Raw genomic sequence first — 27,018 nt, forward strand, 5'->3', positions numbered from 1 at the left:
TGTGGTTTTAATTTGCATTTCCCTGATGATTAGAGATGTTGAGCATTTTTTCATATGTTTTTTGACCATTATTCTGTGTTCTTTTGAAAAATTTCTGTTCATGTCCTTTGCCTACTTTTTGATAGGGTCGTTTGATTTTTTCTTGTTGATTTTCCCGAGTCAGTAGGTGGCACTTGCTGGGAGGAGCGAGCTGCAGTGCTGTTTTTGGGTCCTGTAGCCAGCTCTTGTTCCTCTGCAGAGGCCCTCTTGTGCCTCGGGTGGTGGGTGGGGACTTCAAGGTGTGTGCCTATTCTCCACCTCAGTGGGGACCAGGAGTGAGTCTGGGTGGGGCTGAGTTGGGCAAGCCTGCCCTCAGGCTCCACAACTGCTGCTAGCAGGTTCAAAGGTCTGCTCTTTGTTTCTGTGCAAAGCTGCCGGGAGGGGCTGAAATGGGTCCACTCAGCTGAAAGTCTGAGCTTGGGGGCTGGGGCTGTCCAAGACCCGCACTCTGGAGCAGGTCTGGCTCCCCTCCACTCTTCCCCTCTCCGTGGCCTTTCCCAGGCCTCTGCCAGCAAGCGGGACCTCAGGCCGATGGATTGCCCCTGGCTGTGACGTGGGCCAGGAGGTCCCTACCCAGGATCGTAGCCTGAGCTGGGTACACAGCCCTCTTTTAGGAGGAGGGTTGCCGGTCAGGCACGCTGATCTGCCCCTGAAGGCGCACACTCCTCAGTAGGCTCTTTCACAGATCTCTCCTCCATGCCCCAGGGCCGTGACCTGGGTGTACGGGGTCTGGTCTGCAGGCCTGACCCCTGGACCCTGGAGATCAATCCCTGACCCTGCCAGGGGGAGAGGTGCTGGTCCCGAATCACCTACAGGGTGCCCAAGCTGGATCGATTTCACTCCACCTCGGGATTTGCCCCACTCTCCTGGAGTCCCCAGGCAAGTAGCACCTGGGAGGGCTGGCGGGCAGGAAACTCGCAGTCTGAGTACCCCTCAGTCTGCTGTAGGGCCCCAAAAGGAGAGATCCCGTTCCTTGGAGATGCCTCCGTGTGACGGCTAAATTGTCTCTCTGGGCACGCACGGGTAGGGAGGGGAAGGAGAGAATTTAGGACTATGGCGTCTACCGCTAGGCTCCGGTCTGCGCCCGGGAAGGTGCCCCAAGGGGGCTGGGAGCCCGGCGCTGAGTCCGCAAGAGGCCACTGCTCACTGGCGGCAGCCGTCTCTGGGCTGGTGTCGGCAGGTCTCTCCAGCTGCTCAGGAGCCCACCAGCAGTCCGAGATGCAAGGGAGGGGGAAGTTAACCGCTCCACCTACCCTTGTCGCTGGTCTCCAAGCCTCTCTGGACCTCTCTCCTTCCAGTTCTCCTCCGTAACGTCTTCCCGTGGAGTCTCCTGTAGTTTCAGGCACTCTTCCTTCCGACCCTCACCCGATCTATGTTTCTCTGCTCGCTTATTTTTTTTCTCTTTCTTCTAAAATTCGTCTTTTTTGCAGAGACCTTCTGACTGGCGGCTTGTCTCATCCGCCATCTTGGCTCCTCCCCAGATTGTCCAGTTTTGATCATAGGTGGTTTAATTTTCTTTCACTACAAAACATGGTTCTTGTCATCAAATCCAAGCAAAGTCTATCTCAGTATCATCCGTTCTGTCTTCCCTCCTTACCGATCCCAGGAGAGGAGGCTGCATTAGTGATAGAACAGCAGAATTACATAAAGCTTCCAGCTTGGCTCCAGAAGAGTTACGAGCAAAACAAACAAATGTATCTGCCACTGCCGTGGCTCAGCATGTGTAAGTGTGCTCCTTATAACTTCTAGTCCTCCCCACCCTCCCTCTTTCCACAGGCTAAGAAATGCACAGTGATTGGAGGCTCTGGATTCCTGGGGCAGCACATGGTGGAGCAGTTGCTGGCAAGAGGCTATGCTGTCAATGTATTCGATATCCGGCAAGAGTTTGATAATCCCCAGGTGCAGTTCTTTCTGGGTGACCTCTGCAGCCAACAGGTAATGGATCACGCAGCCTTGCTAATTTCACACAGGTCCACAGAGGGAAACCACGGTGCTTCATGTACTCAGAGGCCGGCCAATATGTTGTTTGAAAAAATTGTTTTATTTTGAAAAATTTTAAAGTTACAGAACAGAATTTAGCACACACCACATTCTTACTACTCAGAATGACTAACTGTTGTCTCTGTTGCAACTACCAGTTCTGCTGTGGTAGCGTGAAGGCAGCCATGGTCAACGCATAAAGAATGTGCATGGCCGTGTGCCAATAAAACTTTACCAAAAAGGCCAGTGTGCTGACTGCTGCTCCAGGGTAGACACCCAAAAGAGCAAGTGCTGGGCCACAGGGTGTTTTTATTAAGATATAATTCATATGCCATAAATTTCACATGTTAAAGTATGTAATTCAGTGGTTTTTACTATATCCATAAAGTTGTGCAGTCATCTCCCACTATCTAATTGCAGAACATTTTCATCCCCCCAAAAGGAAATCCTGTCCCCATTCAGCCCCCATTCCTTCTCCTCCCTTCCCAGCCCCTGGCAACCAGTGATCTGCTTTCTGTCTCTGTGGATTAGACTTCTGTGACTGGCTTCTTTCACTCAACCTAATGTTTTCAAGCTTCATCCATATTGCAAGGGTGTTAGTATTTTGAATCTTATTAGATTTTGCCAAACGGCTGGACGAAGCTGCCGTGTGAGTTTTACATTCGCGTGAGCAATGTGGTAGAATCCCCATGGCTCCACATCCTTGCCAACGTTGAGCATAATTAGACTTTTTGGTGTTGCCATTCTGAAGAGTGTGAAATGGTACCTCAGTGATGATCAGAGTCATGTGTCCCCCCTGACCAGGTGACTGGCACTGTGCCCTTTCCTGGTGGATATTCAGGTTTCCTCCTGTGTGAAATGCTTGCATGTGTCCTTTGCCCATTTGTCTTTGGGGTTACCTCATTTTCCTTACTGACCTATTTGGAATGCCAACATTTTGCATGTTTGCACATATTGCCTGTTGCTGAGCTCTTACTCTTACCTTTGGTGCCATTTGCCTTACAGTTTTTGGTCTTGTTTTTGTTGTTTAAGTGTTAAGGCCAGTATGTCTATAGCTGTTTCCTCTCCCACACTGCTCACACCCATGGGCCTGGAGATGGCATAGACATCTTCCTTGCTCATCATCGCCAACTTCAGACTGTTCTCCCTCACTTTGCTCTAAGCCCCCTGCAACGTTGAAGGTGATACCAACAGACTGCACAAATCCCAGCAGCCTTCCTCATGGCAGCCATCCACAGCCACTCGCTCCCCTTCCTGGGTGACTGCACTTCGTTCCTTAGTGATTTCATCTCCTGGCCAATGTCACCCTCTTCAACAACATTCATGTAGATGACCCTATGTACACCCCTACCCCTCTCAGCCCTGGCCGCCTCTCACCCAACGACCTTGTCCTGTACTCCGTTGTCATTCCCTAGACCTGCACCTTGCCATCACCAGTAAATGTGTCCTCTCCTCCGTCTTAGTTGCAGGCATTCCACTCTGAGCGCCACCTCCTGTCTTTCCAGCTCACGCCCTCTAGTGCCTGCACTGCACCAGTTCTCTGCCCCACCCAGGCACCCAGCCACACCTACTCTCCGTCGCCCCATTTGTACCTCACTGCTTTTGCTTCTGGGGGCCACTTGCTCTCTTACACAGTCGTCACTCCTTGCCCTTTCTCTTCTGTTGTATGTACCCATCAGGGTTCTCTAGAGGAACAGCCAGTAGGGGGGTATATGGAGCGGGGAGCAGAGAGACAGGGAGAGAGGGAAAACAAGAGAGAGACTGCAATTTAAATCAAGGAATTGATTAACATGATTATGGATGCTGGTTCGGCAAGTCTGAGATTTGTAGGGCAGACCAGAAACTCAGGCAGGAGTGGACACTGCAGTCCTAGAACTTCTTCTTACAGAAACCTCAGTTTTTCTCTTAAGGCCTTTCAACTGATTGGATATAGCCCATCCAGATCATCAAGGGTAATCTCCTTACTTTAAACTGGCTGATTGTACATGCCAACCACAGCTACAAAACACCTCCACAGCAATGCCTAGACAGGTATTTGCTGGAATCAGTGGGGACTAGACCCTGGCCCGGGTAACACAAACAAGTTGTATGTCACATGACCCCAGTCCTGGTTAAATCCGATCCTCTCTCTTCCCCGTGCATCTCTGGGCGGCTGAACAGGGCTGGAGAAGAGCACACAAGCCTGATGCATCTTGCCTTTTTCATGGCCACAGGCCTCGAGTATCTCATGGATGAATCACTGTCTGGAAGCTGACAAGCTCCCAGTGTCCTATTTCCAACCCATAGCTCTTTGGCCTTATATATATCCAGCTGCCTGCTGGACGTCCCTATTTGGATACCTGCAGATATTTCAAGGTTGCCATATCCCAAATTGAGCTCCTGGTTTCCTACCAAAGTCCTTCCCCCACCACAGCAAACCTACTCCTGCTAGTCTTTTCCATCTCCATAAACGACCCACTTTGTCCTTCCAGTTGCATTGGCCAAAAGTCTTACATTCGTCTCTGATTCTTTTCTCTCCCATACTCTCCATCCCATCCACCAGCAAGTCTTGTTGACTCCACTCTCAAAATAGGTCCCCAATCCAGCAACTTCTCCTTCCATTGCTGCTATTCAGGTCCAAGCCACTATTACCTCTCACCTAGATGTTAGAGGGGCCCTTCTGACGCATAAATCAGATCACACTGCTCCTTGTACAGAAGCCTCCCTTGGTGTCCAGTCCTGTGTAAAGCAAACAACAGGGGCCTGTATAATCACCCACGAGGCCCCGCGTGGTGTGCCCCCACGACCTGTCTGGCCTCACTCCCTCCTACATTCCCCTTTGTTGCTCAGCTCCAGGCACGCTGGCCACCAACCAAGTTTCTGCCTCAGGACCTTTGCACTTGCTCTTTCTGCCAAGAATGCTCTTCGAGAACCACAGACCTTGTTCCCTAACTTTCTGTCCCTGACCATGCTATGCAAAGCAACAAGCCCCTCCTGATGTCTCTGCCTTATGGCTCTGCATGGCCCTTGGCAGCACTGACATGCTCTGTATGTACTTGTTTATTCGCTTATTTGTCCTCCTCTCCATGGTAGAATGTAAGCTCATGAAAGCAGGGATTTTGTCTCTTTTGACCACTGCTCTGTCCCCTCAAAGGAGATGAGAATCTTTAGCAAGCTTTAACTTCTCTCCAAAATGCTATCCCAACTGCCATGCGGTTGTTGCCAGTATATTATTTCCCGCTCTCCTCGAGTACGAATTTAAAAGGAGACACTCCAGCATGGTGTGTTGTTCTCCAGCTACACTCAGCTGCTCAGGTGCAGCCATGGAGAAGGGGCGAGTTGCATTTAACCAGACAGATTTGATGAAGGGAGAGAGGAACGAAGCCAAAGTGGCAGCGATGGATTATGAATCTCAGGACTTTATGAAGGGAAATGCAGATATAACGTGGGTGAAAGATGTGGAAGGAAAGGACTTTAAAAATGTGTATTCATAGTCAGTAGTTATATATAACTATACACAGTATACACATTGTTTTGTGGTTATTTAGGAGATGCCTGGTGAAGCGGTTAGAGGCAAAGCAGCATGATGTCTGCGACTTCCTCTCAAATGGTTTCAGAAAAAATTGTGTCTCTGTGTATGTAGAGAGAGTACTTTGTGGCAAAATATTAGTGAATCTAAGCACATAATTCCTGGTTGTCTTTCTTTTGGTGACCACCACGAAGCACATTCTGTTTACTTAAGGTTTGGCAAAATGGTGACATGCTATCATTTCCTCTTCATTTAGTGGCTCATATCTTTGTACCTTATGCAGATTAAATGCCTGATTCTTTTCCTTTATCCACCAGTTTTGGAAAGAATTTTTATTCTTACTGGTAATCAAACTGTCTTATCCTTCTTTGGCCAGTGGGAGCCTTTTCAGGTTGGCCCCCAAGTCCTTTTAATGTGAACTTGGTAGCCTTGGCTTGCTTCCTGACTTTCGGGTACCACAAGGTATTCCTGGCTCATCCCGTGTATTTTTTGCCCCAAATCTGCAATCAGCCATTTCTTACAGGAGCTCTGGTTCCTTTTAGCAGTAAGTTAGACCTATTGGAAGATCCCTTTCAGGTTGCCGTATCATGTCAAGTTTCCCAGGAAGGAATACGCTGGTGTATTGGCTGTTTACGCTATCTGTAATGGTGTGGAACACTTTCACATGATTCATAATTTCTGTCTATGTGCTCACCTTCCCCAGGTGTTTTACCCCCAGGTGCCCTGAACACCCAGGGTGGTGTTGCCGCTGTCTAGATCGCACAGGCTTCTCGTGCCCCAGACCCCTTTTGATCGGGGACTGGTTAATGGGGAGGGGGCAATTAAAGAGACAACTTGGCTTCTATCCCATAGACTTCTTCTATATTGTTGAATATTTTGTAAGAATGTGTTTGCATGTTGATTGTAGAACTATAAAAGGACAGGAAACCTGCAAGCCCCGGGCTGGACAGTGAGAATGTGAGACGGTTGTCGACCCACCCGAGCAAGAGTGACTATTTTGTCTTTGTTTGCTTTTCCAGGACCTATACCCAGCTCTGAAAGGCGTAAGCACAGTTTTCCACTGTGCATCACCCCCACCAGCCAGTAACAGCAAGGAACTCTTTTATAGAGTGAATTACATTGGCACCAAGAATGTCATTGAAACTTGCAAAGAGGCTGGGGTTCAGGTAAGGGGAAAGCTGGAGTAAGTGCTGTCAGGAACACTGATGGCCCTTTCTCAGGGCAAGAAGGCTGTGGTTCTTCTTGTAGTCTTCCTGGGCCTAGCCAGGATAGCTTCTTAAAGTGTTGTGAAGATCTTGGAAATGAAGCTCTAGAAGTCACTGGATATCGTGAAGGTCTGCTTGCCAAGGCCAATTTGAATTGTAATATTCTAACTGTATACAAATAGATTATCTGAGGACCCTAAGGCTATTAGCCTTTGATTAAAGAGCTACAAAATTTAGACATTTGCTTATAGTTTTTTATTGTGATAAAATATACATCACATAAAATTTACCACCCTAACTATTTCTAAGTATACAGTTCAGCGGCATTAAGTACGTTCACAGTGTTGTACAACCATCACCACCCTCCACCTCCAGGACTTTTTCTTCTTCCATAACAGAACCTCTGTACCCATTAAACAACTCCCCAGTCCCCCTTCTCCCCAGCCCCTGGCAACCACAGTCTACTTTCTGCCTCTATGAATTTGACCATTGGAGGCCCCTCATATAAGTGGAATCATACAGTATTTGTCCTTTTGTGCCTGGCTTATTTCACTGGGCATAATGTTTCAGGGTTCATCAATGTCGTAGTGTGTGTCTGAATTTCCTTCCTGTCCTTTCCATTGTATGGATGGACCACATTTTGCTTATCCATGCACGTATCAGTGGACATTTGTGTTGTTTTTACCTTTTGGCTGTTGTGAATAATGCTGCTATGAACAAATGCTGCTATGATGTACAAATATCTGTTCCAGTTCCTGCTTTCAGTTCTTTTGGGGATATATCCAGAAGTGGAATTGCTGGATCATACAGTAATTCTATGTTCAACCTTTTGAGGAACCACCACACTGTTTTCCAGACCTTGCTTATATCTTAAAAGAAAAACAAACTGTTCACTTTTAGCCAGTAGAAGCATGTTATAACTCAGGCCTGAGGGGATGCGAATTTCTGCCGTGCCTTAGCTTGCTGCATTGTTAGAAATCCTAGTTTTTTATAGGACGCCAGCCGCTGGGTGAAACAGCTCCCTCGCAGTCCAGCACCCTGACCCTCACAGTGACACATGCCACAGAAAAGCCTGAAGCGAGCCGGGGGAGGGAAGTCCTGTTGGCCAGTCCCCAGCATCAGCTGGCCCAGCTGGGATGGGCGGGACAGGAGGTCTTCTGGGCTCCATGCCCTGGAAAGGATCCCTTATAATAATAGTGACCCTACACTTTGCAGTTGACAGGACACTTTTCTGCTGCTGCAATTATCACCTAATTCGCTCCTCGTTAGGTAACCAGGGGCTAGTGAGGTCTCTTTGCTAGTAAATGGAAGAGGTGGAATTTGAAATAGATTTTCCGATGCCCAATCCCAGACTGTCTGCACTCCACCATGCTGGTGTAGCTGGAGCTCTGGGAAGTACACTGTTGCTCTTTGTTAAATGGAAGATCTGAATGGCATACAAAACGGCATACAAAAAAAGATTCAGGAATAATACAGCACCTGACACTCATCACAGCATTGAAGAAGTGATGTTACTGGTGGAGGTGAAGGCCCCATGTGCCCATTCTTGATGCCATTGCCCTCCTTTGGCCGTGGGCAACAATATTCTCAATTTGGGTTTCTCATTTCTATTTGCTCCATGTGCAACCACATGTTATAAACTCTATAAAAATGGTATCTTATTGAACGTATCCTCCTAAAGCTTTCATTTTTTCCCCCCAGCGTTATGTTTTTGAGCTTGGTATGTGTGGCTCTGGTTCATTCCATGAAAAGGCAGATTGGCTTAGTGGGTATGGGTGCAGGAAATGATTTCTGTGTTATAGCTAAGGAACGTGTTCCAACACTGAGATCAAAAGATTGTCTAAAGTATTTTTTTCCTCAAAGGTTTACAGTGTTATTTTCCACATTTAAGTCTTTAATCCACCAGGAATTTATGTATACATACGGTGTGAAATAGAGATCTAATTTTTTTCCATATAGATAACCAGTTCAGCACCATTTATTGCCTCACCCATCCTTTCCCCACTGTCCAATGCCACCCACAGCGTGTCTTGGGTGTTCATATCCTCCATAGGCCTGTCCCCAGGCTCTCTCTTCTGGTCTGTTAGCCTCTTTGTGTCTGTGCTGGGAAGCTCTGCCCTCATTAAGATAGCCTTAGGATAGGTCTCAGTATCCAGTAGAACAAGTCACCCACCGAGCAACTTTTTGAAATCCACTTGGCTATTCTGAACCAAGTTCTTCCACATACATTTTAGAATCAGCTTGTTAGGTTCTTTCATAACGGCTGTTAAGACTGTTATTGTAATTGCATTGAACTTGTAGGTACTTTTGGAGAGAATTGACATCTTCCCAATATTGAGCCTTCTGTTCCATAAATATGGGCTCTTTCCATTTATCTCTCTCTAAAGAGAGAGATATGTCTTTCGATGGAGTTTTATACTTCACTTCATAAAGGTTGTATACATTTCTTGTTAAATTTATTCCTATGTACCTCATTTTTTTGTTATTTAATAACTTTTATGTTATATTTTAAATTATTGCTAATGTATAAGAATACAGTTAATTTTTGCATACTGATTTTTAATTCAACAACTTTGCTGCTCTCGTATTTTCTGTCTAGACATTTCTATCATCTGCAAGTGATGGCACTTTGGTTTCTTTTGAAATCATTATAAATTTTTGGTTGTCCTATCCTACCACTCTGGCTAGGACTTCTAGTATAATGTTGAATAAAAGTGGTAGCGATGTGATTCAAGCCAGTAGTGTCCAGTGTTAGATGAGCTGCCCTTAACCAGAAGGCTGGGTGCTGGGGACCCTCAGAAGAGAACATCATCCTTTAAGAATAGAATTTTTTTTTGTTTTTTTTTTTTTTAATAATAAGCATCCTTTTATTTGCTGACACCATTACAAAAACTGATTACATTAGCAACAAAAAGTGTTTTCTTAAGTTGAAGTCAGAGGCAGTTACTCCCCAAAATGTTAAGTAAAACAGTGTACAACTTCAGTATTAAAATGTTAAATTTTACATTGTCTTTACCACTTTGATCTTCTGAACAATTTTATTGAGCAAAATAAGATAAAAGATTACATTTTTATTTTATCTTCAGGAATGTAAAGGTCTAATTATTCAAACAGTTTTTATTACAAAACTAAACTCTGAAGATGTCTACAGAGTTGGCTTTTTTTTTTAATTTTTAAGAATAGAATTTCTTAAGCAGTTGTGTGCATGCGCATACGCATGCATGTGTTCACATGGCACGGTCAGTATCAGAATAACCAGTGATCTTTTTCAAACTGACCTCCCTCTAGAAGTTTGTGGGCCACCCTTCCCCCGTGGAGAATCATTCTTGCGGTGAGATACCATGCATAACAGGAGTCTGTTCTGTCCCTCACGTGTGATTGGATAGAAAAAATGTGAGATCTGCTGTTTTAGAATGTAATACCATAATGTGTCTGGAATCCACACAGCTGCAAAAGATGGTAATCTTTGGATTACTTTAAGAAGGCATGAAAGGCAAAGGCATTGCAGCAGATAATTTGTGCAGGGCCTCGAATGCAAGGATAGCAAAGAGATGCCACGTGATTCTCTTTCACACAGGCTCATCAGACTGTTTGAACAGCAATAATGCCTTACTGGTATTTTTTTAATCTTCCTCTGCCAGAAACTCATTTTAACCAGTAGTGCCAGCGTCGTCTTTGAAGGCATCGACATCAAGAATGGAACCGAAGACCTCCCCTATGCCGTGAAACCCATTGACTACTACACAGAGACTAAGATCTTACAGGAGAGAGTATGTACTTAGAACTGTTTCAGTGTGTGGACGTCTGATGGGTTTAGATTCTTAAGGAAAACCTTTATGAACTTACAAAGTTAGTATTCTGAGACCTAAGTGCGTAATTGGGAAGTAAAATCTGTGGGTCAAATTAAATTTTAACAGTAATATCAGAATAGCTTCATGTGGCCAAATACTTCCGAATATTTTCCAAGGGGATTTTCCATGTTTAAACTTCACAACAATCCCACCGCCACCAGATTACAGATGAGGACTTCTGCACAGCGAGATTCAGAACCTTCCTGAGGCCATGCAGCTAGAAGGTGGCTGCCCCAGGCAGTCTCTCTCCAGAGCCTGCACTTTTTGCCACATGAGCTTCCTCGCCTGCTATGGGAATTGAACGCCGACTGCAAGTGTGCATGCAGGACGCGGGCTGCATGCACCTTCATCATGGCACTCGTACCCCCTCCTTTTTTAAAAAAAATAAACAATGGAAGGATCTGGCTTTATTTTAAGGAAAAGTTCTTTTCCACTTGGAAAACCAGCTGCATCAGGGGACACCTGGTTTTAGGGGGTTGAGTGATAGCCTCTGAGCCTTCAGGCTGCAAGGCTGCAGCCAACAGCTGCTAGCTCCTGGTGGAGGATGCTGCCCTGAGGCCATCCTAACCTGCAGGCCAGGGGTCTCCTGAGCCCCAGACAACTTGCCTTAGCTGGGTAGCTGAGTTTACCTCTCCCAGCTCTTTGCAGCATATTGTACTCACTGAGGTTTCCTTTCAAAGCCAGTACTTATCGAACTGGAGCTGAGCACCCGACTGGCACACGTCCCCCTGTGCTGCCTGGGAGCCAGCTGCCTCTCGACTGTTTGCTATAACTGCAGCTCAGAAAGTCCCAGCAGAACTGGTCCACAGGGAGGCATGAGGGCCGCCCCAGACCAGGGGCAGAGGCCAGGCCTCTGGTGAGCCAGAGTCCTGTCTATCTCCAGGCTATGCTCAGACTTGGTCCAAGAAGCACTAAAGTCTCCACTGGGTCCTACAAGATGTTCAGTCACCATGGAGACCCTGTGCCTCTCACCCAAGGACTGCACCAGGGCTGAGCCCATGTAGGCTCAGGAGCTCCAGATGACAGCCATGGCTCCAACCACCAGTGTCTCGCTTTCACCGATGTTTGGGTGCTCAACTGGAAATAAGCAAAGCTTGCAAATGACCCTGGTAGTCAGTCACCTGCAGCCTCCCTTTAGCCAAGGTCAGGACCCACTGCTGGCTTTAAAACCACTTTACTGATAATAAAGGAAATGTAAGTTCAACTCTCTTCCCTTCAGACATAGAGACGAGCCCTGGTAGAGGTCGTTTGAAGGCTTATTTAGTCATTTCCTCTATTACGGTGGGGACCAGAGGAGGGGTGGCTCTGATTATTACAAACTCAGTCAACAAGTAGCTTAAAATTATTGCTGGGGCCGGGCGTGGTGGCTCACGCCTGTAATCCTAGCACTCTGGGAGGCTGAGGCGGGCGGATCGTTTGAGCTCAGGAGTTCAAGACCAGCCTGAGCAGGAGCGAGACCCCGTCTCTACTAAAAATATTAGCTGGACAGCTAAAAATATATATACATAAAAAAAAATTAGCCGGGCATGGTGGCGCATGCCTGTAGTCCCACCTACTCGGGAGGCTGAGGCAGGAGGATCGCTTGAGCCCAGGAGTTTGAGGTTGCTGTGAGCTAAGCTGATGCTGCAGCACTCTAGCCCGGGCAACAGAGTGAGACTCTGTATCAAAAAAAAAAAAAAAATTTTGCTGGGACGAAAACATATACAAGCATTTTGCCACCGTAGAGTAGAAAGCCTCAATGACATGATACCGCAGTAACTAGACTCACCTTACTGAAGCAACCTACACGGCACCCCCTTCAGGGTCTGCATCTTTATGATCGGTATTTTTACTGAGATACACAAATCCTTTGTTTTGTTACTTTGAGGCAAATATGTTTTCAGGCTCTTGAGTTCTAGTTTGTGCAGCAAGCCACGCATAGGACACCTTTTATATCTTCCCGACAGTGGTAATGGGAATAAAAGCTGCCGCTGCTGGAGCACGTGCTCCAGCCCTGTGCACGTGCCAGCTCGCCTCCGGCGCTGCCCTGCCTCTCCCGGGGCCTGGTCTTCATCCCCTTCCCTTCCCAGACCTTCTGGCCCACTGGACTTGGTCACAGTCCTTTCCTGGAGCAGCCCAGGCCTGGTGGGGACATGCAGCCACACGCGCATCTTAAGTCAGGACCCCTTTGGTGGTGCCAGCTCACTGGAGGCTCACAACTAACTCGGTAACCGGAACCCTCTGATCTTTGCCGCAGACCACTGCCAAGGCTCGTCTTCTGGCTGCGTTTGCACATTTTAGCCTTTGGACCCACACCCAGGCCTTTCTGTTTGATCCTACTGGTCTGCACCCGACTGTCCCTCCTGCATTTTCAGATGTGGGTCGGGGGTGGACAGGATAGAGAGGTAGCCCAGAAGCATACCAGTCATCTGTCTGTCCCCCACAGCAGGTGCTGCTCACCCAGTAAGGAACTGTCCTGGCTCTGGCCGACAGGTTTGCAGCGAACATGCTCCTTCTCTCCTCCAGGTAGTGCTGGGCGCCAATGACCCTGAGAAGAATTTCTTCACCACAGCCATCCGCCCTCATGGCATTTTTGGCCCAAGGGACCCCCAGTTGGTCCCCGTCCTCATTGAGGCAGCCAGGAACGGCAAGATGAAGTTTATGATTGGGTAAGTCAACCCACAGTGGCTCTTCCCCAGCCCTCCTCCATCCCTGCATGGTCACAGAGCACCTTGCAAGTAGCCATGCAGCTTTGTAGCTCTTTTGTGATGTGACTGTCTCAGTCTGTTTGTGCTGCTATAACAAAATTTATAAACCCCAGAAATGTTTTGCTCACAGATCTGGAGCAAAGCATCTAGGAAGTCCAAGATCAAGGCTTTAGCAGATCAGGTGTCTGGTGAGGGCCCATTCCTCATAGGTGGCAACTGCTACGTGTCCTCACACAGTGGAAGGGCAAACAGGCTCCCTTGGGCCTCTTTTATCAGAGTGCGAATCCCATTCATGAGGGAATAGCCCCCATGACCTAATCACCTCCCAGGGGCCCCACATCTCAATGCCATTGCACGTTCGGGGACACAAACATTCAGACCGTAGCAGTGACCTTCTTTATTGTGGTCTGTATTCATTTCCTGCAGCCGCCATAACAAATTAGCACACACGTAGTGCTGAAAGCAATAGAAATTGATTCTCCCACACTTCTGGAGGCCAGAGGTCCAAAATGAAGACATTGGCAGGGTTAGATCCTTCTGGAGACGCTGAGGGAGAAGCTGTTCCAGGCCTGTTGTGGCTTCCGCAGTTTGCTGGCGATCCTTGGCGCTCCTTGATTTCTATGTCCAACTTTCCATCTTATAAGGATATCAGTTGTGGGATTTAAAGCCCGCCTTACTCTAGTACAACCTCAGCTTAATTAATTACGTCAGCAGAGACCTATTTCCAAATGAGGTCACGTTCACAGGTTCCAAGGGAACCTGAGTTATGTCCCTGTTTGGAAATGAGGAAACTGAGGCTCAGAGGGGAAGTGATTGGCCCGGGGTCAAGGGCTCAGTTCTTCTTGCATCTAGGAAGGCAGGTGGGGGCTTTACGTTCCTCCTTGAGGAAAGCGCAGGTAGAGGGGCCTCTGCAGGTGACCACAGAGTGCAACTGTCTCCCAAATATGCCAAATGTGCCTTCTCTTCCTTCATTTCCTTCTTCTTTCTTTTCCCTTTCTTTCCCTGTCTTTGCCCTGCACCTGACCTTCCCATTCCTTACTCAGCCTCATTGCCACTTTGAGAACACTGCAAAGTGACTGGTTGGAAAATGTGAAGGCCAGAGAAAGGCATTGGCCCAGTGTATTGTGGGAAGGGGTTAAAGAGCTGCTGCCCATGTCAGAGCCAGAGCAAACAGCACCAGTGTTGGCCACGATAGGATGGACTGGGCGGGACACCGAGCTTTCAGATTCACTGGTTGGCCCTTAGATAATCCACTACCCCTGGGGGCCCCAGAAGTCCTGGCCCAGTGCACATCTTTAACCAGTATGGGCATCCATGTGTGCTGGGGGCTGGCATTGCCAAGGCAGGTGGCAGCCATTCTGCAGTTAGTGTCTCAAATGCTGAGACTTGGGAGTGGCATGGGCCCACGTGCGGGGTCTCTGCTGGGCTTGCAGCTGAGCGCACCCAGCGTGAATTGAATTGTTCCTTGTGCACCTGCAGAAACGGGGAGAACTTGGTGGATTTCACCTTCGTGGAGAACGTGGTGCATGGACATATCCTGGCTGCAGAGCACCTCTCCCAAGACACAGCCCTGGGCGGGAAGGTAAGGTGCCCATTTCCCCACGTCCTGCCCCTGCATGGGTGCCTCCCTTCAGGTTTCTCTTCCCTGCTGTGGATTTGTGGGCAAATTGCCCCTGCGACCCTGCATCATGGAGGGTGCACTTTAGGACCCCCTTGTACTGAGGTCAAGCCCCTCTAATAGGAAGTGTGGTATCTCCGTAGTGTCACAGCACTCGGGGCAGCCAGAATCTGGGAGCCGATGAGCTGGGATTGGACAGATTCAGGACACGACTTTCCCTCAACCGTGACCTGGCTGCCTACCTATCGCTGTGGCTACTTGGGGCAGGGTCCCATGGCTCACCCTTGCTCCCACTTGTTCCTCAGGTCTCCATTTCCCCTGTCGCCTCTCACCCTCCAGAGGGGTGATATATTGGAATCTGTTGGCGTTTGGCAGCTGGTGGGCAGAGCAGGGCTGGGATGGTGGCCACTCTGCAGTGGGGTGGACGTGTGGGTCCCCTTCACCCTTTCTTCCCCCTCCAAGGGCCCCACCCTCTTCATTTCTCAGCCCTGGCTTTGGAACCCCCCTCGCTGCTGGGTCCTCTTTTATTCCCCTGGGCCTCTGCCATTTCCCCACTCAAAACTTGCAGAGTGGTTGGGAGTTGGCGGGCGGGGAGCATATGGCTTCTGATTTGGAACAAACACAGCACATTCGAGAAATGTTATATGACCCATTCATTGCACCCTGAGATAAGAAGGTGAGTTTTACCATGACTAACAATTATTAAATTAACAAATGTGTCTTCCTGAGTGCAGTCTAAGCCTCACTTAAAATCCTGGCCCATAGATAAAATCTCATCACCTTCCCTCTCTACACGTTGACACTGCCCACTTGCAGAGTGGAGGGCAGACCATGTAAACGCTACAGAAGTTAGGCATGTGAGGGTGCACTCTGCATGAGCTTCACGTACGCCTCACTTTTGAGCTGCCTTGCAGAAGAGCTGGGACAGGCAGGCAGGGACGGCTGCCAGTTTCCCAAAATATTCATTCTGGGTCTCTGGGCTGAGCCAACAGCTTGTGTTTCTAACTTCTTGTTCTCTCTTTTTCTCTCGCCAGGCATTTCACATCACCAATGACGAACCCATCCCTTTCTGGACGTTCTTGTCCCGTATCCTGACAGGCCTCAACTACGAGGCACCCAAATACCACATCCCCTACTGGCTGGCCTACTACCTGGCATTCCTGCTGTCCCTGCTGGTGATGGTGCTCAGTCCGGTCATCCGGATCCAGCCCACCTTCACCCCAATGCGGGTTGCGCTAGCTGGGACCTTCCACTACTTCAGCTGTGAGAGAGCCAAAAAGGCCATGGGCTACCGGCCACTGGTCACCATGGATGACGCCGTGGAGAAGACCGTGCAGAGCTTTCACCACCTCCGGAAGATCAAGTGAGGCACCTGGAGACTAGGCGCCCTCACCACGTTCCCCAGCCAATAACTGTGCCCCTGTGGACCAATGAACTAACATCCTTCAAATGAGTTTCTTCTGAGCTTATGCTCAGAAAGCTCCTCCTAGTTAGATGGGAGCATACCCTGCCCCTGCCATGGCATTTCCTCCTTTTTTTTTTTTTTTTTTTTGAGACAGAGTCTCACTCTTTTGCCCAGGCTAGAGTGAGTGCTGTGGCATCAGCCTAGCTCACAGCAACCTCAAACTCCTGGGCTCAAGCGATCCTACTGCCTCAGCCTCCCGAGTAGCTGGGACTACGGGCATGCGCCACCATGCCCGGCTCTATATATTTTTAGTTGTCCAATTAATTTCTTTCTAATTTTAGTAGAGATGGGGTCTCGCTCTTGCTCAGGCTGGTTTTGAACTCCTGAGCTCAAATAATCCACCCGCCTCGGCCTCCCAGAGAGCTAGGATTACAGGCGTGAACCACCGCGCCCAGCCTGGCATTTCCTCCTTGACAGGATTGCATTTCGGTTTCTTAAAGCAGGCACCTTCATGTTTTTTTGACTTTTTGTTCTCTCCCCCAGTCCCCTCTTTTTTGTGTTCCTTATCACAAAGATCACCTCTGAAGTCGCCCATTTCATTCCAGTGACCTTGAGGAAGTGGTAGGAAGAAACAAGCCATTTGATAACAGAGATGAAGAACCATCTCCACGCAAACCGATACTAGAGCGAAGCCACCATACCTGTTCAAGTAACTGAGTCTTAAAAATACCCTAGAAGGAAGCAGACATTGTAAACACAGGGGCGGGATTTCAAATGTACCCCCCAGTCCCTGGGATTAAAAAAAGATTGCTGGTTGTTCAACTCCTTAGGCTTCCAAGTTCTCTTTCAGGAACTGTTGGTGCACCTGCCTACACTGTGTTTTCATAAAACATTTCTCTTTATCAACAGAGTTCTGTTGTCGTTTTTAGTGGCAAGGTGGTGATCCGGCCCAGTGGTGTAGACATAAGCCAAAAGCTGGGTGACAGTCAGCCAAAAGAGTTTGGATGGAAACTCCACGAGATGATGCAGAAAGGGCCACTTCCCTGCAGCTCACACTCACAGAATCCTTCAGGCCAGGTTCCAAAGGGCATAGCACACATACTATTAATTCTGGTTTTTTCTATTTTCTGGTGATACTCTGCTTGCAGAACCTGATTTCTTCTCAGACTAATGACATATCTGTAATCTTAAAGAGTTCTGTTTTCTTCGCTACCTTTGTGCAAGGATGAGGAGGCAGCTGGGGAGACCGGAATACAGTGGAGGTATTTTCACACTAGGCAGTTTGTGTCTTGGGAGGATCACCTCTGACAGAGGAGAGACGCTGGGCTGGTGGGGCAGGGGGTATAAACATAAATAAGATATGGTCTTTGCCCCTAAGAAACGCAGAGTAATGCAATTAGGGCACGTCCCCAAGCCCCTGTACTAGCAGGCAGGAAATGATGCACAGTCTAAGATGGAGTGGTGTGAGTTCAGAGGAAGGAGACCTGCTTGGGGGAGGTGATGCATCGAGCTGGACCTTGAAGGATGGATGAACAGTGGGTGCAGACCCCCGGCTGGCATTTCAGGCTAAAGAAGTCAGAGTCTCATAGGCAATGGCTCGTCATAGTTTAATTAGTGGCATGTTGTGTTTCCTAGCAGCCCATAAAGTAATGATGTGTCTTAGATTCAGTGGGGGACAGAAGTGACCGGCCTGGTTTGGGGTGGGAGGCTGGCCAGGCTGAAAATGCCAGGCTGAGGGGGATGCGCTTCTATCTCCTAGACACTGGAGGGCAAGAATCAAAACCATCTGAACACCCTCCTGGAGCCTGGGAGACCACATAGGAGGCAGCACAGGCCCAAGCAGTCACGGAGCTGTAGGCGAGACATGACGCCTTGAATGGAAGCCCCTGGAAGGGGCTCAGAGCTCCGTACCTGATGTGCAAGAGGTGGTGAGAGGGAAGGAGGAGGCCAGGCATAGGTGGGAAGATGGGCTTAGCTGGGCGGACGCTGCAGAGGCGTCCCAGGGCTAACAGGAGGACAGTGTCGGCCCGGATGAGGGAGGCCAGCAGGCCGTGCTCACACAGGCTGCCCAGTGTCTGGGCCAAAGATGTCCCTCGTCAAACTCCAGATTGTCCAATCCAGTCCTATCTTCTACTTCCCAGGGGAGCTCCGCTCTCTTCTGTTCACTTGTTCAGTGCACACGTCTTCGTTGGGCCCTGCCCTGAGCGTCAGTGGTGAATGAAACGGACACAGCCCCTGCCTGCCTGGAGCGGACATTCTAGTGGGGCCAGACCAAAACACAATTCAAACTGTTTCCAGCTCCAAAAAGGAAAGTACAGGTTATTATGGAAGGGGCGTGGGGCTGCAAGCTAACTGGACCCAGGTGGAAATCAGAGCAGAAAGTCAGGGAAGCAGTCTGAGACGAGGCAGTGTTAACCAGGAAGAGGCTGGGAGAGCCCTGCACACAGACCCTGAGCCACCAGCGCATGTCCTCCCTACCACTCCTCCTATTTCTCTGAATTCCTGACCCAGACCTATCTTGATCCTCCACCCATTTGGAGAAGGTCCAACCACCAGGAAACCACAGCCTCAGTAACCCGGAGAGCTTGTTAGATAAAAACTATCAGGCCCTACCCCAGACCTACTGAACCAAGACCCTGTGAGTGGGCTGGCCCTTTGTGTTCACAAGCCATGAGGATGGGTCAAAACCACTGAAGTAGCCTTCCTGCAGGTCACTGAGTCCAGCTAAAATATCACCTCGGCCACTGCAAGACTGAACTTGCCCTGCTCACAGGCCCAACGCCTGAGGGCCACCCCCACCCATTCCTTTCATGACAGCTGATGGCCTTGCAGCACACCGCCCTTAAATGACATCCTGGAGCATGAACCCAGGCCTGTGCCTCTCCCCTGTGGCACATCCTGTCCAGAGAATCAGGGCCAAGGGAAGGCAGTTCCCTCCCAACTTGAGGACAACTAAAAGTCCATTGCCAAGTTCTGCATGGCCATTGAGGTGATCTCTCATTTCGATCCCTCTTCCTTCCCTTCCCCATCGACAGTGACCTGCTTCAGTACCTGGCCCCATCTGCACCTGGGTCAGGTGCCCTGGGACAGCCAAGCTGATCATCTGCCTTCTCCCTTGCCCCCACTCCGCTCCAGCCTCTATGCACACTCAGGGCGTCCTGCCTCTCCTCTGCTGAAAACGCTTCTGCGGGTCCCCATTTTCTCTCAGCCCACCTTTCCAACTTCTTCCACTGGACTCCACACCTGCTGTGTTCCAGCCAGACTGAGCCACGTGCTCCTGCTCATGCCCTGTCATGCATCCTCTGCTCAGGTCACCCTGGCTACCTGCAGCATCCTCTCCCCTCCCCTGAAAAGCCTGGCCTGACCCTCCTAATTGGAAGTCGTCTCTCTCCTCTGGATTTCCAGCCTGTGGTTCTTGATCTTCCTCTTGTTTTGCATGTCCCTGGGTGTACTTTCGTCCACCCCCACCAAGCCAACCAGTGTCCCCACAGCACAGAGTGGGTGCCCAGCAAACGCAGATAATCACCTCCCTGGTGACTGGGGGGGTGCCTGTGGCTACGTGTTCCATCACAGCGCCCACGACTCCAAAACAGGAAGGACTGGAACCCACGCAGAGGCAGGCTCAGCAGACAGGACAGAAATGGTCCAGGCCTCTGGCCCCCAGCCCTCCAGGGGCTGGTGCACAGTGCTGTCCACTGACAGGAAATTCGAGGCTTCCTTGCCCCTTGAAGGTTCGTGGCTTGCTGGTGGAAAGTTCTCTCTTCTGCTGAACTGAAATACTGCTTGATGAGCCTTCCCTTGTCCTCCCTCCTTTCTCCCCCAACCCTACCCCAGCAAGTGCAGCCTACACGGCGGCGCTGTTCCATCAGCAGCATTCTCCTCTGCACAGCCTGCCCGCCTCGGGCACCTGGTCCACCATCGTTCCTCCTCGCAGTGCTGCCCCACACTCTCTCCTCTGGCTTCCCACAATGCTGGCCCCCTTCCTCAGGCACACGGCAACCATCGGCCTAGCTGCCGGGATAGAGCTCTATGAACAGCTTCACTACTCAAGGGCCAGGGGCTTTTGATTCATTCCCTGCTCCAGGGAAGGTGCCGGGTAAGTGCCGAGACTGGAAGGCCGTTCAGAGGAGAAAGCCACCAATTCCCACATTGGCCAGCTGGGGGAGCCCCAGAGAAAAGAAGCCATGGCCAAGGGCCCTCAAGGGCAGTTAGCAGAGCCAGGGCTCCTGATCCCAGTCCGGTGCACCCACAGCCCATTCAGATTCAGGCGGCCTAATGCAGCAAAGGTGCCAGTGCGGGAGAGAGGCAGTCAGGACACAGGCTCCGATCTGAGGTTGTCTAGATCGTTAGCAACTGTGAGAAAGAAAAGAGACATGCTAGGAGACACTAGAACCTTCCATTCCAGTAAGCACCTCTTTTCACCAGCACTACCTAGTCATTGATCATGAAAGGCTGCAAATGATGGTGGACCCAAATTAGAGCCTTTCCTTGGCCAGGTCTGCCTCTTACCCACTCAGCCCCGAAAGGTATGTTCACATCAGCTCCTTCAGCCCAGAGAATTTCCCAGAGAACGTTTTCGAGTGACCTGAGTAGGGGAGAAAAGGAAAGAAGAGGGTGACGGCCTCTCAGCTTTTGTCCCGTACTGCAGCCTGGCACCCAACAACTCTTTCGAGATGCCTCCTGGAACAGGTACTGGGGGCACGTGCACCGCCAGCTTTGTTCTCTCTAAGGGGAGGCGAGAGAGTTAACTCAGAAAAATATTAATATTAATGGCACCTGCTGTGTCCAAAGGGATGCAGAAGTGACCAGAATAGAGCCCTTGCCCTCAGAGAGCTCATAGTCCCACAGAAGAAATGAAATGCAGAAACTAATAACCCAAGTGCTCCTGGCCTTAACGCAAACTATGAACACGAGGTCAAATCCCACTTGCCACCTACTTTTGTACAGACAGTTTTACTGGTACACAGCCACGTCCATTTGTTTAGGTATTGTCCGTGGGTGCTTTTTCCCCACAGTGGCGGAGTTGAGTAGTTATGACAGAGACCATCTGGCTCACAAAACCCAAAATATTTACTATCTCACCCTTCACAGAGAAAGTTTGCCAACCACTGCTTGGGAATGACTGATAGGCCAACAAGCACATGAAAAGATGCTCAATGTCATCATTATGGAAATGCAAATGAGACACCAACTCATGCCCATTAGGACAGCTGTTATCAAAAAAAAAGTATTGATAAAGATGTGGAGAAATTGGAGCCCTTGGACACTGCTGGTGGGGATGGAAAATGATATGGCCGCCCCCCCCAAAATTAAACATTACCACATGATCTAGTAATTCCACCTGTGAGTACATCCCCAAAAGAATTGAAAGCAGGGTCTTAAAGAGATATTTGTGCATCCATGTTCATAGCAGCACTGCTCGCAATAGCCCAAAGGTGGAAGCAACCCAAGTGTCCACCAATAGATAAATGAATAAACAAAATGTGATCTGTCCATAAAATGGAATATTATCCATCCTTAAAAAGGATGGAAATTCTGAGACGTGGTACAGCATGGATGAAACTTAGAGGACATGATGTTGAGTGAAATAAGCCAGTCACAAAGGACAAATACTGTATGATTCCACTTATATGTGGTACCTAGTCAAATCCATAGAGACAATAAGTAGAATGGTGGTTGCCAGGGACTTGGGAGGCAGAGATAAAGTTGTGCAAGATGAAAAAGTTTTGTGGATGGACTGTGGTGATGGTTGCACAAGAATGTGAATAGGCTTAATGCCATGAACTATACACTTAAAAAGTGGCTAAGTTGGTAAATTTTATGTTATGTGTATTTTACCACAATCGAAAATGTTTCTATAAAAAGAGTGACTAATAAAGGGCTGTGAGTACACAGAAGAAAGAGGGGTCACTAAAATACAGGAAAGGTGTCAGGGAAGCGGTGACTTTGAGCCAGCCTGGAAGGATGAGACCAATTTGACCAGCTGGAGAAGAGGAGGAATGGCGTTCTAGCTTCCAGGCCAAGGGAGCCACCATGGGTCTGTGGCTGGAAGTAGTCAGAGATGAGCCTGCAGGGATCGAGGAGCTTGGACTTGATCACCCCCTGTGGAGTGACATGGCGACGTTTGTGTTTGGATGGTAGGGAGAGTGCAGGGAGAGGGACTGGAAGCAGGGGACCCTGGACTTCTGTAGTTCAGGGGAGAGACAATAAGAATGTATCTGCCATGGGGAACTTGTAATGGGGTACAGAGAAGCCATAATCAGGAAATGTCCTGGGCAAGAAGGGGCAACATGTGGTGATTGATTGGATGCAGGGCCAAGGGAGAGGTTGATAACTAGGAAGTTGAAGCTCAGAGCCTTTCACTGAGCCAGGTACCCAAAAGAGGGCAAGATTTGGGCAGGGGCAAAAAAAAAGGTCAAATTCCATTCTGGCCTTGGTGAGTTTAATGAACTTTGAGGTTTCCAGGTGGAAGTGTCTAGAAGGCAAGAGATAGATATTTGAGGGATCCTGGCCTATTGCTGCTGCCTGAAGCCATGGGAATGCAGAAGGATGAAGGATGGGACCTTGAGAATTAAGAGGTGAACCAAAAACTCAGGTGTTGAAGAAAAGTAGGGAGGCGGAGGTCAAGCACGAGAGGGTGGCAGCAGTGCGGGCGCTGCAGGGAAGCTGGGGGCATGGAAGATAAAGAGCAGATGTCCAGCCAGTGAGCAGGGAAATTGTTCCTAAAGTCTGCTAGTCAGTAAGTGCTGAGCACCTACTTTGTAACTGGCCTTGTGTTGGGGGCTGGGGACACCATGGTGAACAATCTAAACAAGAGCCTTCACAGAGTTCCTGATCTAGCAAGGGAGAGAATCACAGTCGATCTCAAGTGGGCTAAGCAGCCGCAGGGAAGCCGGAGCATGGCCCGGTTGGTGGTACTCTCGTGCCCAAGGCAGATTTTCACATCCTGATCGTGGAACTCCTGTCCTTCCTTCTCCTCCCCTCCTAGTGTTCCTTGATGGTGGTCTCCTCAAGCACAGATTTTCTTAGACCTTTTGGTGGCCCTTCCAGCTCCTAACCCAAACAAGGCCAGTCATGCTGTGAGCACTCCAGGTGTGTTGACTGGGTTTGGTGGGGGAGGAGGGATTGGAGGAAAGGCCAAAGACGAACACTGAGCAAGATGACAGGAGCAGGCCAGGCATGGCGGCTCACGCCTGTAATCCTAGCACTCTGGGAGGCCGAGGCAGGTGGATCATTTGAGCTCAGGAGTTTGAGACCAGCCTGAGCAACAGCGAGACCCCATCTCTACCAAAAATAGAAAGAAATTAATTGGACAGCTAAAAATATGTAGAAAAAATTAGCCGGGCATGGTGGCACATTGCCTGTAGTCCCAGACACTTGGGAGGCTGAGGCAGGAGGATCGCTTGAGCCCAGGAGTTTGAGGTTGCTGTGAGTGAGGATGACGCCACGGCACTCTAGCCTGGGCAACACAGTGAGACTCTGTCTCAAAAAAAAAAAAAAAGAATGGCCAAGTGCAAGGACAGCTAAAAGCTGGTTCTGCCAGCCATCTATCAGGGGATGGCCTGTGAAGTGCCACCACTGGGTTTCAGTTTTTTTGTGTTGCTGTTTCATTAAAGGCCAACAAAGTATATGCTTAAAAGAGTGTTCCCTCCTCCAAAGCCACCCCTTTGGCAGGGACCCTTGTCCAAACAGGCTGCCTGGCCGAGAACCCAGCAGGCTTTGCCACTTCCATGATTCGGAGACAGGCAGCATAGGCCAGCCCTGCATGCCACCTCCCTGACTGGCATACTCGGCCATTGCCAATCGGACAGCCATGCTGGGAGACATCCAGGTATCATCGTCTACCTTGAATTTAGGAACATGGGCATTTGCAAAATGGCATGTCTTTTTTCTTTCTGTTCTGGAAATGATCACCTTCCATTCCCCACAGCACTTACAGAGCATCTGCTGGACGCTGGGTCTCACGCCTGGCACTGGATGCTCATGGAGGAACAGGAGCCGGTTCCTGCCTTCTAGAGGCATGGGCTATGGGAGAGACAGAGGGGACTGAGCCATGTGTGTCAGCCTGGCACTTGCCAATAGCTCAGAAGGGCTGCTGTGAGGAGGAAACTACAACCATATACTGTCCATTGTATAATCACTACCTGTGAAGTCTATGTTTGTTTTACATAAAATTAATTCTTTCTCAGTTCAAGGTAGCCCCTAATTCTGTCACACAAGTGTGTGCTAGATAAGTTCACATTCACTATTTCTACATGTTTCTGATTTTGAACACTTTATTTCTTTCTAGATCTCACCAGACTTAAAAGTGCTTCATTAGAAACCCAGGTTGTTGTTGGAGTTTGCTGGCCTCTGATGCCCTGTTGGCTCCTGGGTTCTGTTCATCATTTCTCTCTGGGCCTTCAGGGAGCTGGCCTCTCCTTCTAGCACAGAAGCTGGAGGAGCCCACAGTTGCACACTTTATAGGTGTGACACATTGCTCTTGGCTCAAGGCAGCACCCAGAAGCAGGAGGAATGCTGCCCTGGGCAGCCCGTTGACCGCATGGGCTCTGCAGAGGAGGTCTGGTGTGGCTCGAGTGCTCTTGTTGGGAAGCATTTGGGGGCCTTGGCATGGCTGGGTGGGCTGGGCCCACAGCAGCAGGGGCTGGCAGGGCTGGCTCGGCTATTAAGAATAGCTCTTTTTTGTTTTTATTATTGTTTTTTTATTATGAAAGTAATGCACTGTCATAAAAATTCAAAGAGTACAGAAAGGAATAAAGAGAAAACTCAGTGTCTCCCCACCCAGGCCACACAGACCCGCTCCCTAGGGGCAGGCACTGTGATCAGTTTCATGTGAAACCTTTGAGACACTTTCTACATATACACAAACATGAGAAACGTAAGAGTGGATTTTTAAAAATGGCTTTCTTAAAAGAAAAAAGAGATATGCCTATTTTTAAAGAAGTCAAACATTACAGAAAATATTAAAAAGCAAAAACAAACAAAAGGTAACTCAAAATCCATCTCCTACAAAACAGCCTTAACATTCTCTGAGGTGCTTCTCTTCTTTTCTTTCTTTCTTTCTTCTTTTCTTTGAGACAGCGTCTCACTCTGTTGCCCGGGCTAGAGTGCCGTCGCGTCAGCCTAGCTCACAGCAACCTCCAATTCCTGGGCTCAAGCGATCCCCCTGCCTCAGCCTCCCAAGTAGCTGGGACTAAAGGCACGTGCCACCAGGCCTGGCTACATTTTTTTATTTTTTGTAGAAACAGGGTTTTCCCCTTGTTGTCCAGGCTGGTCTCGAACTCCTGGCCTCAAGCGATCCTCTCGCCTCAGCCTCCCAAAGTGCTGGGATTACAGGCATGAGCCACCTATAACACCCAGCCTGAGATGTTCCTTGGTGCTGTCAGATATCTAGCTTTTCCGCATATTGCTTTTTCCCTCTTTCATTCAACAATATATTGTAGGTACTTTCCATGTCCATAACTAGAGATCTAAAATCATCATCTAGTTATGAGCTAAGTTTCTACCAATAGATACATTCAAAATTTGTAACAGGATATGTGGCTGATCAAGACAGTTTAAATTACGAGTTTTAAACTTTACATTGATGCAAAAGTGATATGCATTCAGTAGAAACCAAGCTTCGAGCACCCACCCAACCATTCTGTTTTTCACTTTCAGTGCACTATTCAATAAGTTACACGAGATAATCAACACTTTGTTATAAAACAGGCTCTGTGAGATGATTTTGCCCAACTGTAGGCTAATGCCAATGTTCTGGGCACATTTAAGGCAGGCCAGGCTAAGCTATGTTTAGTAGGTTAGGTGTATTAAAAGCACTTTCAATTTGTGATATTCTCAACTTAAGATGGGTTTACAGGGATGTAACACCATGGCAAGTTGAGGAGCGGCAGCACTGGCATCACCTGGGATGCTGTTAGATATGCAGGTGCTTGGTCCTGCCTTAAGCCCACCTAATGGGGATCTCTGGGGGGACTCCAGCACTCTGGGTTTTAACAAGCCCTCCAGGGGATTCTGATGCTCGCCAAAGTTAGAGAACTGCTAGCCTAGAGAATGTCTTACCCATGTGATCAGGAGATACGTTCGAGAACATTCAGAGCAGCAAAACAACTGAAAACAATCCCTCTGATCGCCAAGTGGAGATGGGGAGAAGTGGACAGATTCTGGACTTATTGGGAAGGCAGAGCTGAAAGATTTGCTGATGGATCGAATGTGGGGAATGGGAGAAAGCGAGGAGTCAAGGATTACGCCAAGGTTTTTGGCCTGAGCCACGAGAGGGATGGCGTGACCGTCAACTGTAGTGGGAACGGCTACAGGAGAAACAGATTTGGAAGGGCTGGTAAGCTTGGTTTGGGACATGGGGTATGACACCTAATCAATATACAGTGGCAATTCTGAATAGGTCCTGGGGTATAAGACTCTGCAATTCAGGGAAAAGGCCTGAGTGGGAGATGAATACCTAGAAGTCACCAGCCTCCAGGTGGTCTTGAAAGCTACAACATGGATTGAAATCATTGTGGAAATGAGTCTAATAAGGAAGAGTCCCAGGGATTGAATCCTGGGTCCCTTCTAAGTTAGGAGATTGGCCAGCGTGAGCGTAGGAGATGAGAAGGGGCCATTGGTGTGGGGCGGGACAGAAAGCAGGAGAGGGATGTGTCCTGGAAGCCAAGGGAAAAGTGTTTCCAGAAGGAGGGCGTGATCTCCTGAGTTAAATGCTGCTGACAT

The 27,018-nt window shown here is 48.9% G+C and overlaps 1 protein-coding gene across 4 annotated transcripts in view; it reads left to right on the forward strand.

Moving 5' to 3' along the window:
• NSDHL (NAD(P) dependent steroid dehydrogenase-like) overlaps positions 1-17,170 on the forward strand; it is a 30,775-nt gene extending 13,605 nt beyond the window's left edge. For 3 of the 4 annotated variants that reach the window (XM_012659964.1, XM_012659961.1, XM_012659965.1), the window contains exons 3-9: positions 1,816-1,974; positions 6,547-6,693; positions 10,374-10,502; positions 13,089-13,231; positions 14,750-14,852; positions 15,923-16,251; positions 16,899-17,170. In XM_012659964.1, the coding sequence (XP_012515418.1) occupies positions 1,816-1,974; positions 6,547-6,693; positions 10,374-10,502; positions 13,089-13,231; positions 14,750-14,852; positions 15,923-16,251; positions 16,899-17,010 (1,122 nt within the window). In that variant the 3' untranslated portion in view covers positions 17,011-17,170. Of the gene's footprint in view, positions 1-1,815; positions 1,975-6,546; positions 6,694-10,373; positions 10,503-13,088; positions 13,232-14,749; positions 14,853-15,922; positions 16,343-16,898 lie in introns of those variants that run through there. The other variant, XM_012659966.1, reaches the window with a different exon arrangement.
• The last annotated feature ends 9,848 nt before the right edge of the window (positions 17,171-27,018 follow it).

Source organism: Propithecus coquereli, unplaced genomic scaffold, assembly GCF_000956105.1.
Source record: "Propithecus coquereli isolate 6110/MARCELLA unplaced genomic scaffold, Pcoq_1.0 Scaffold643, whole genome shotgun sequence".
In the NCBI taxonomy this organism is placed as follows: domain Eukaryota; kingdom Metazoa; phylum Chordata; class Mammalia; order Primates; family Indriidae; genus Propithecus; species Propithecus coquereli.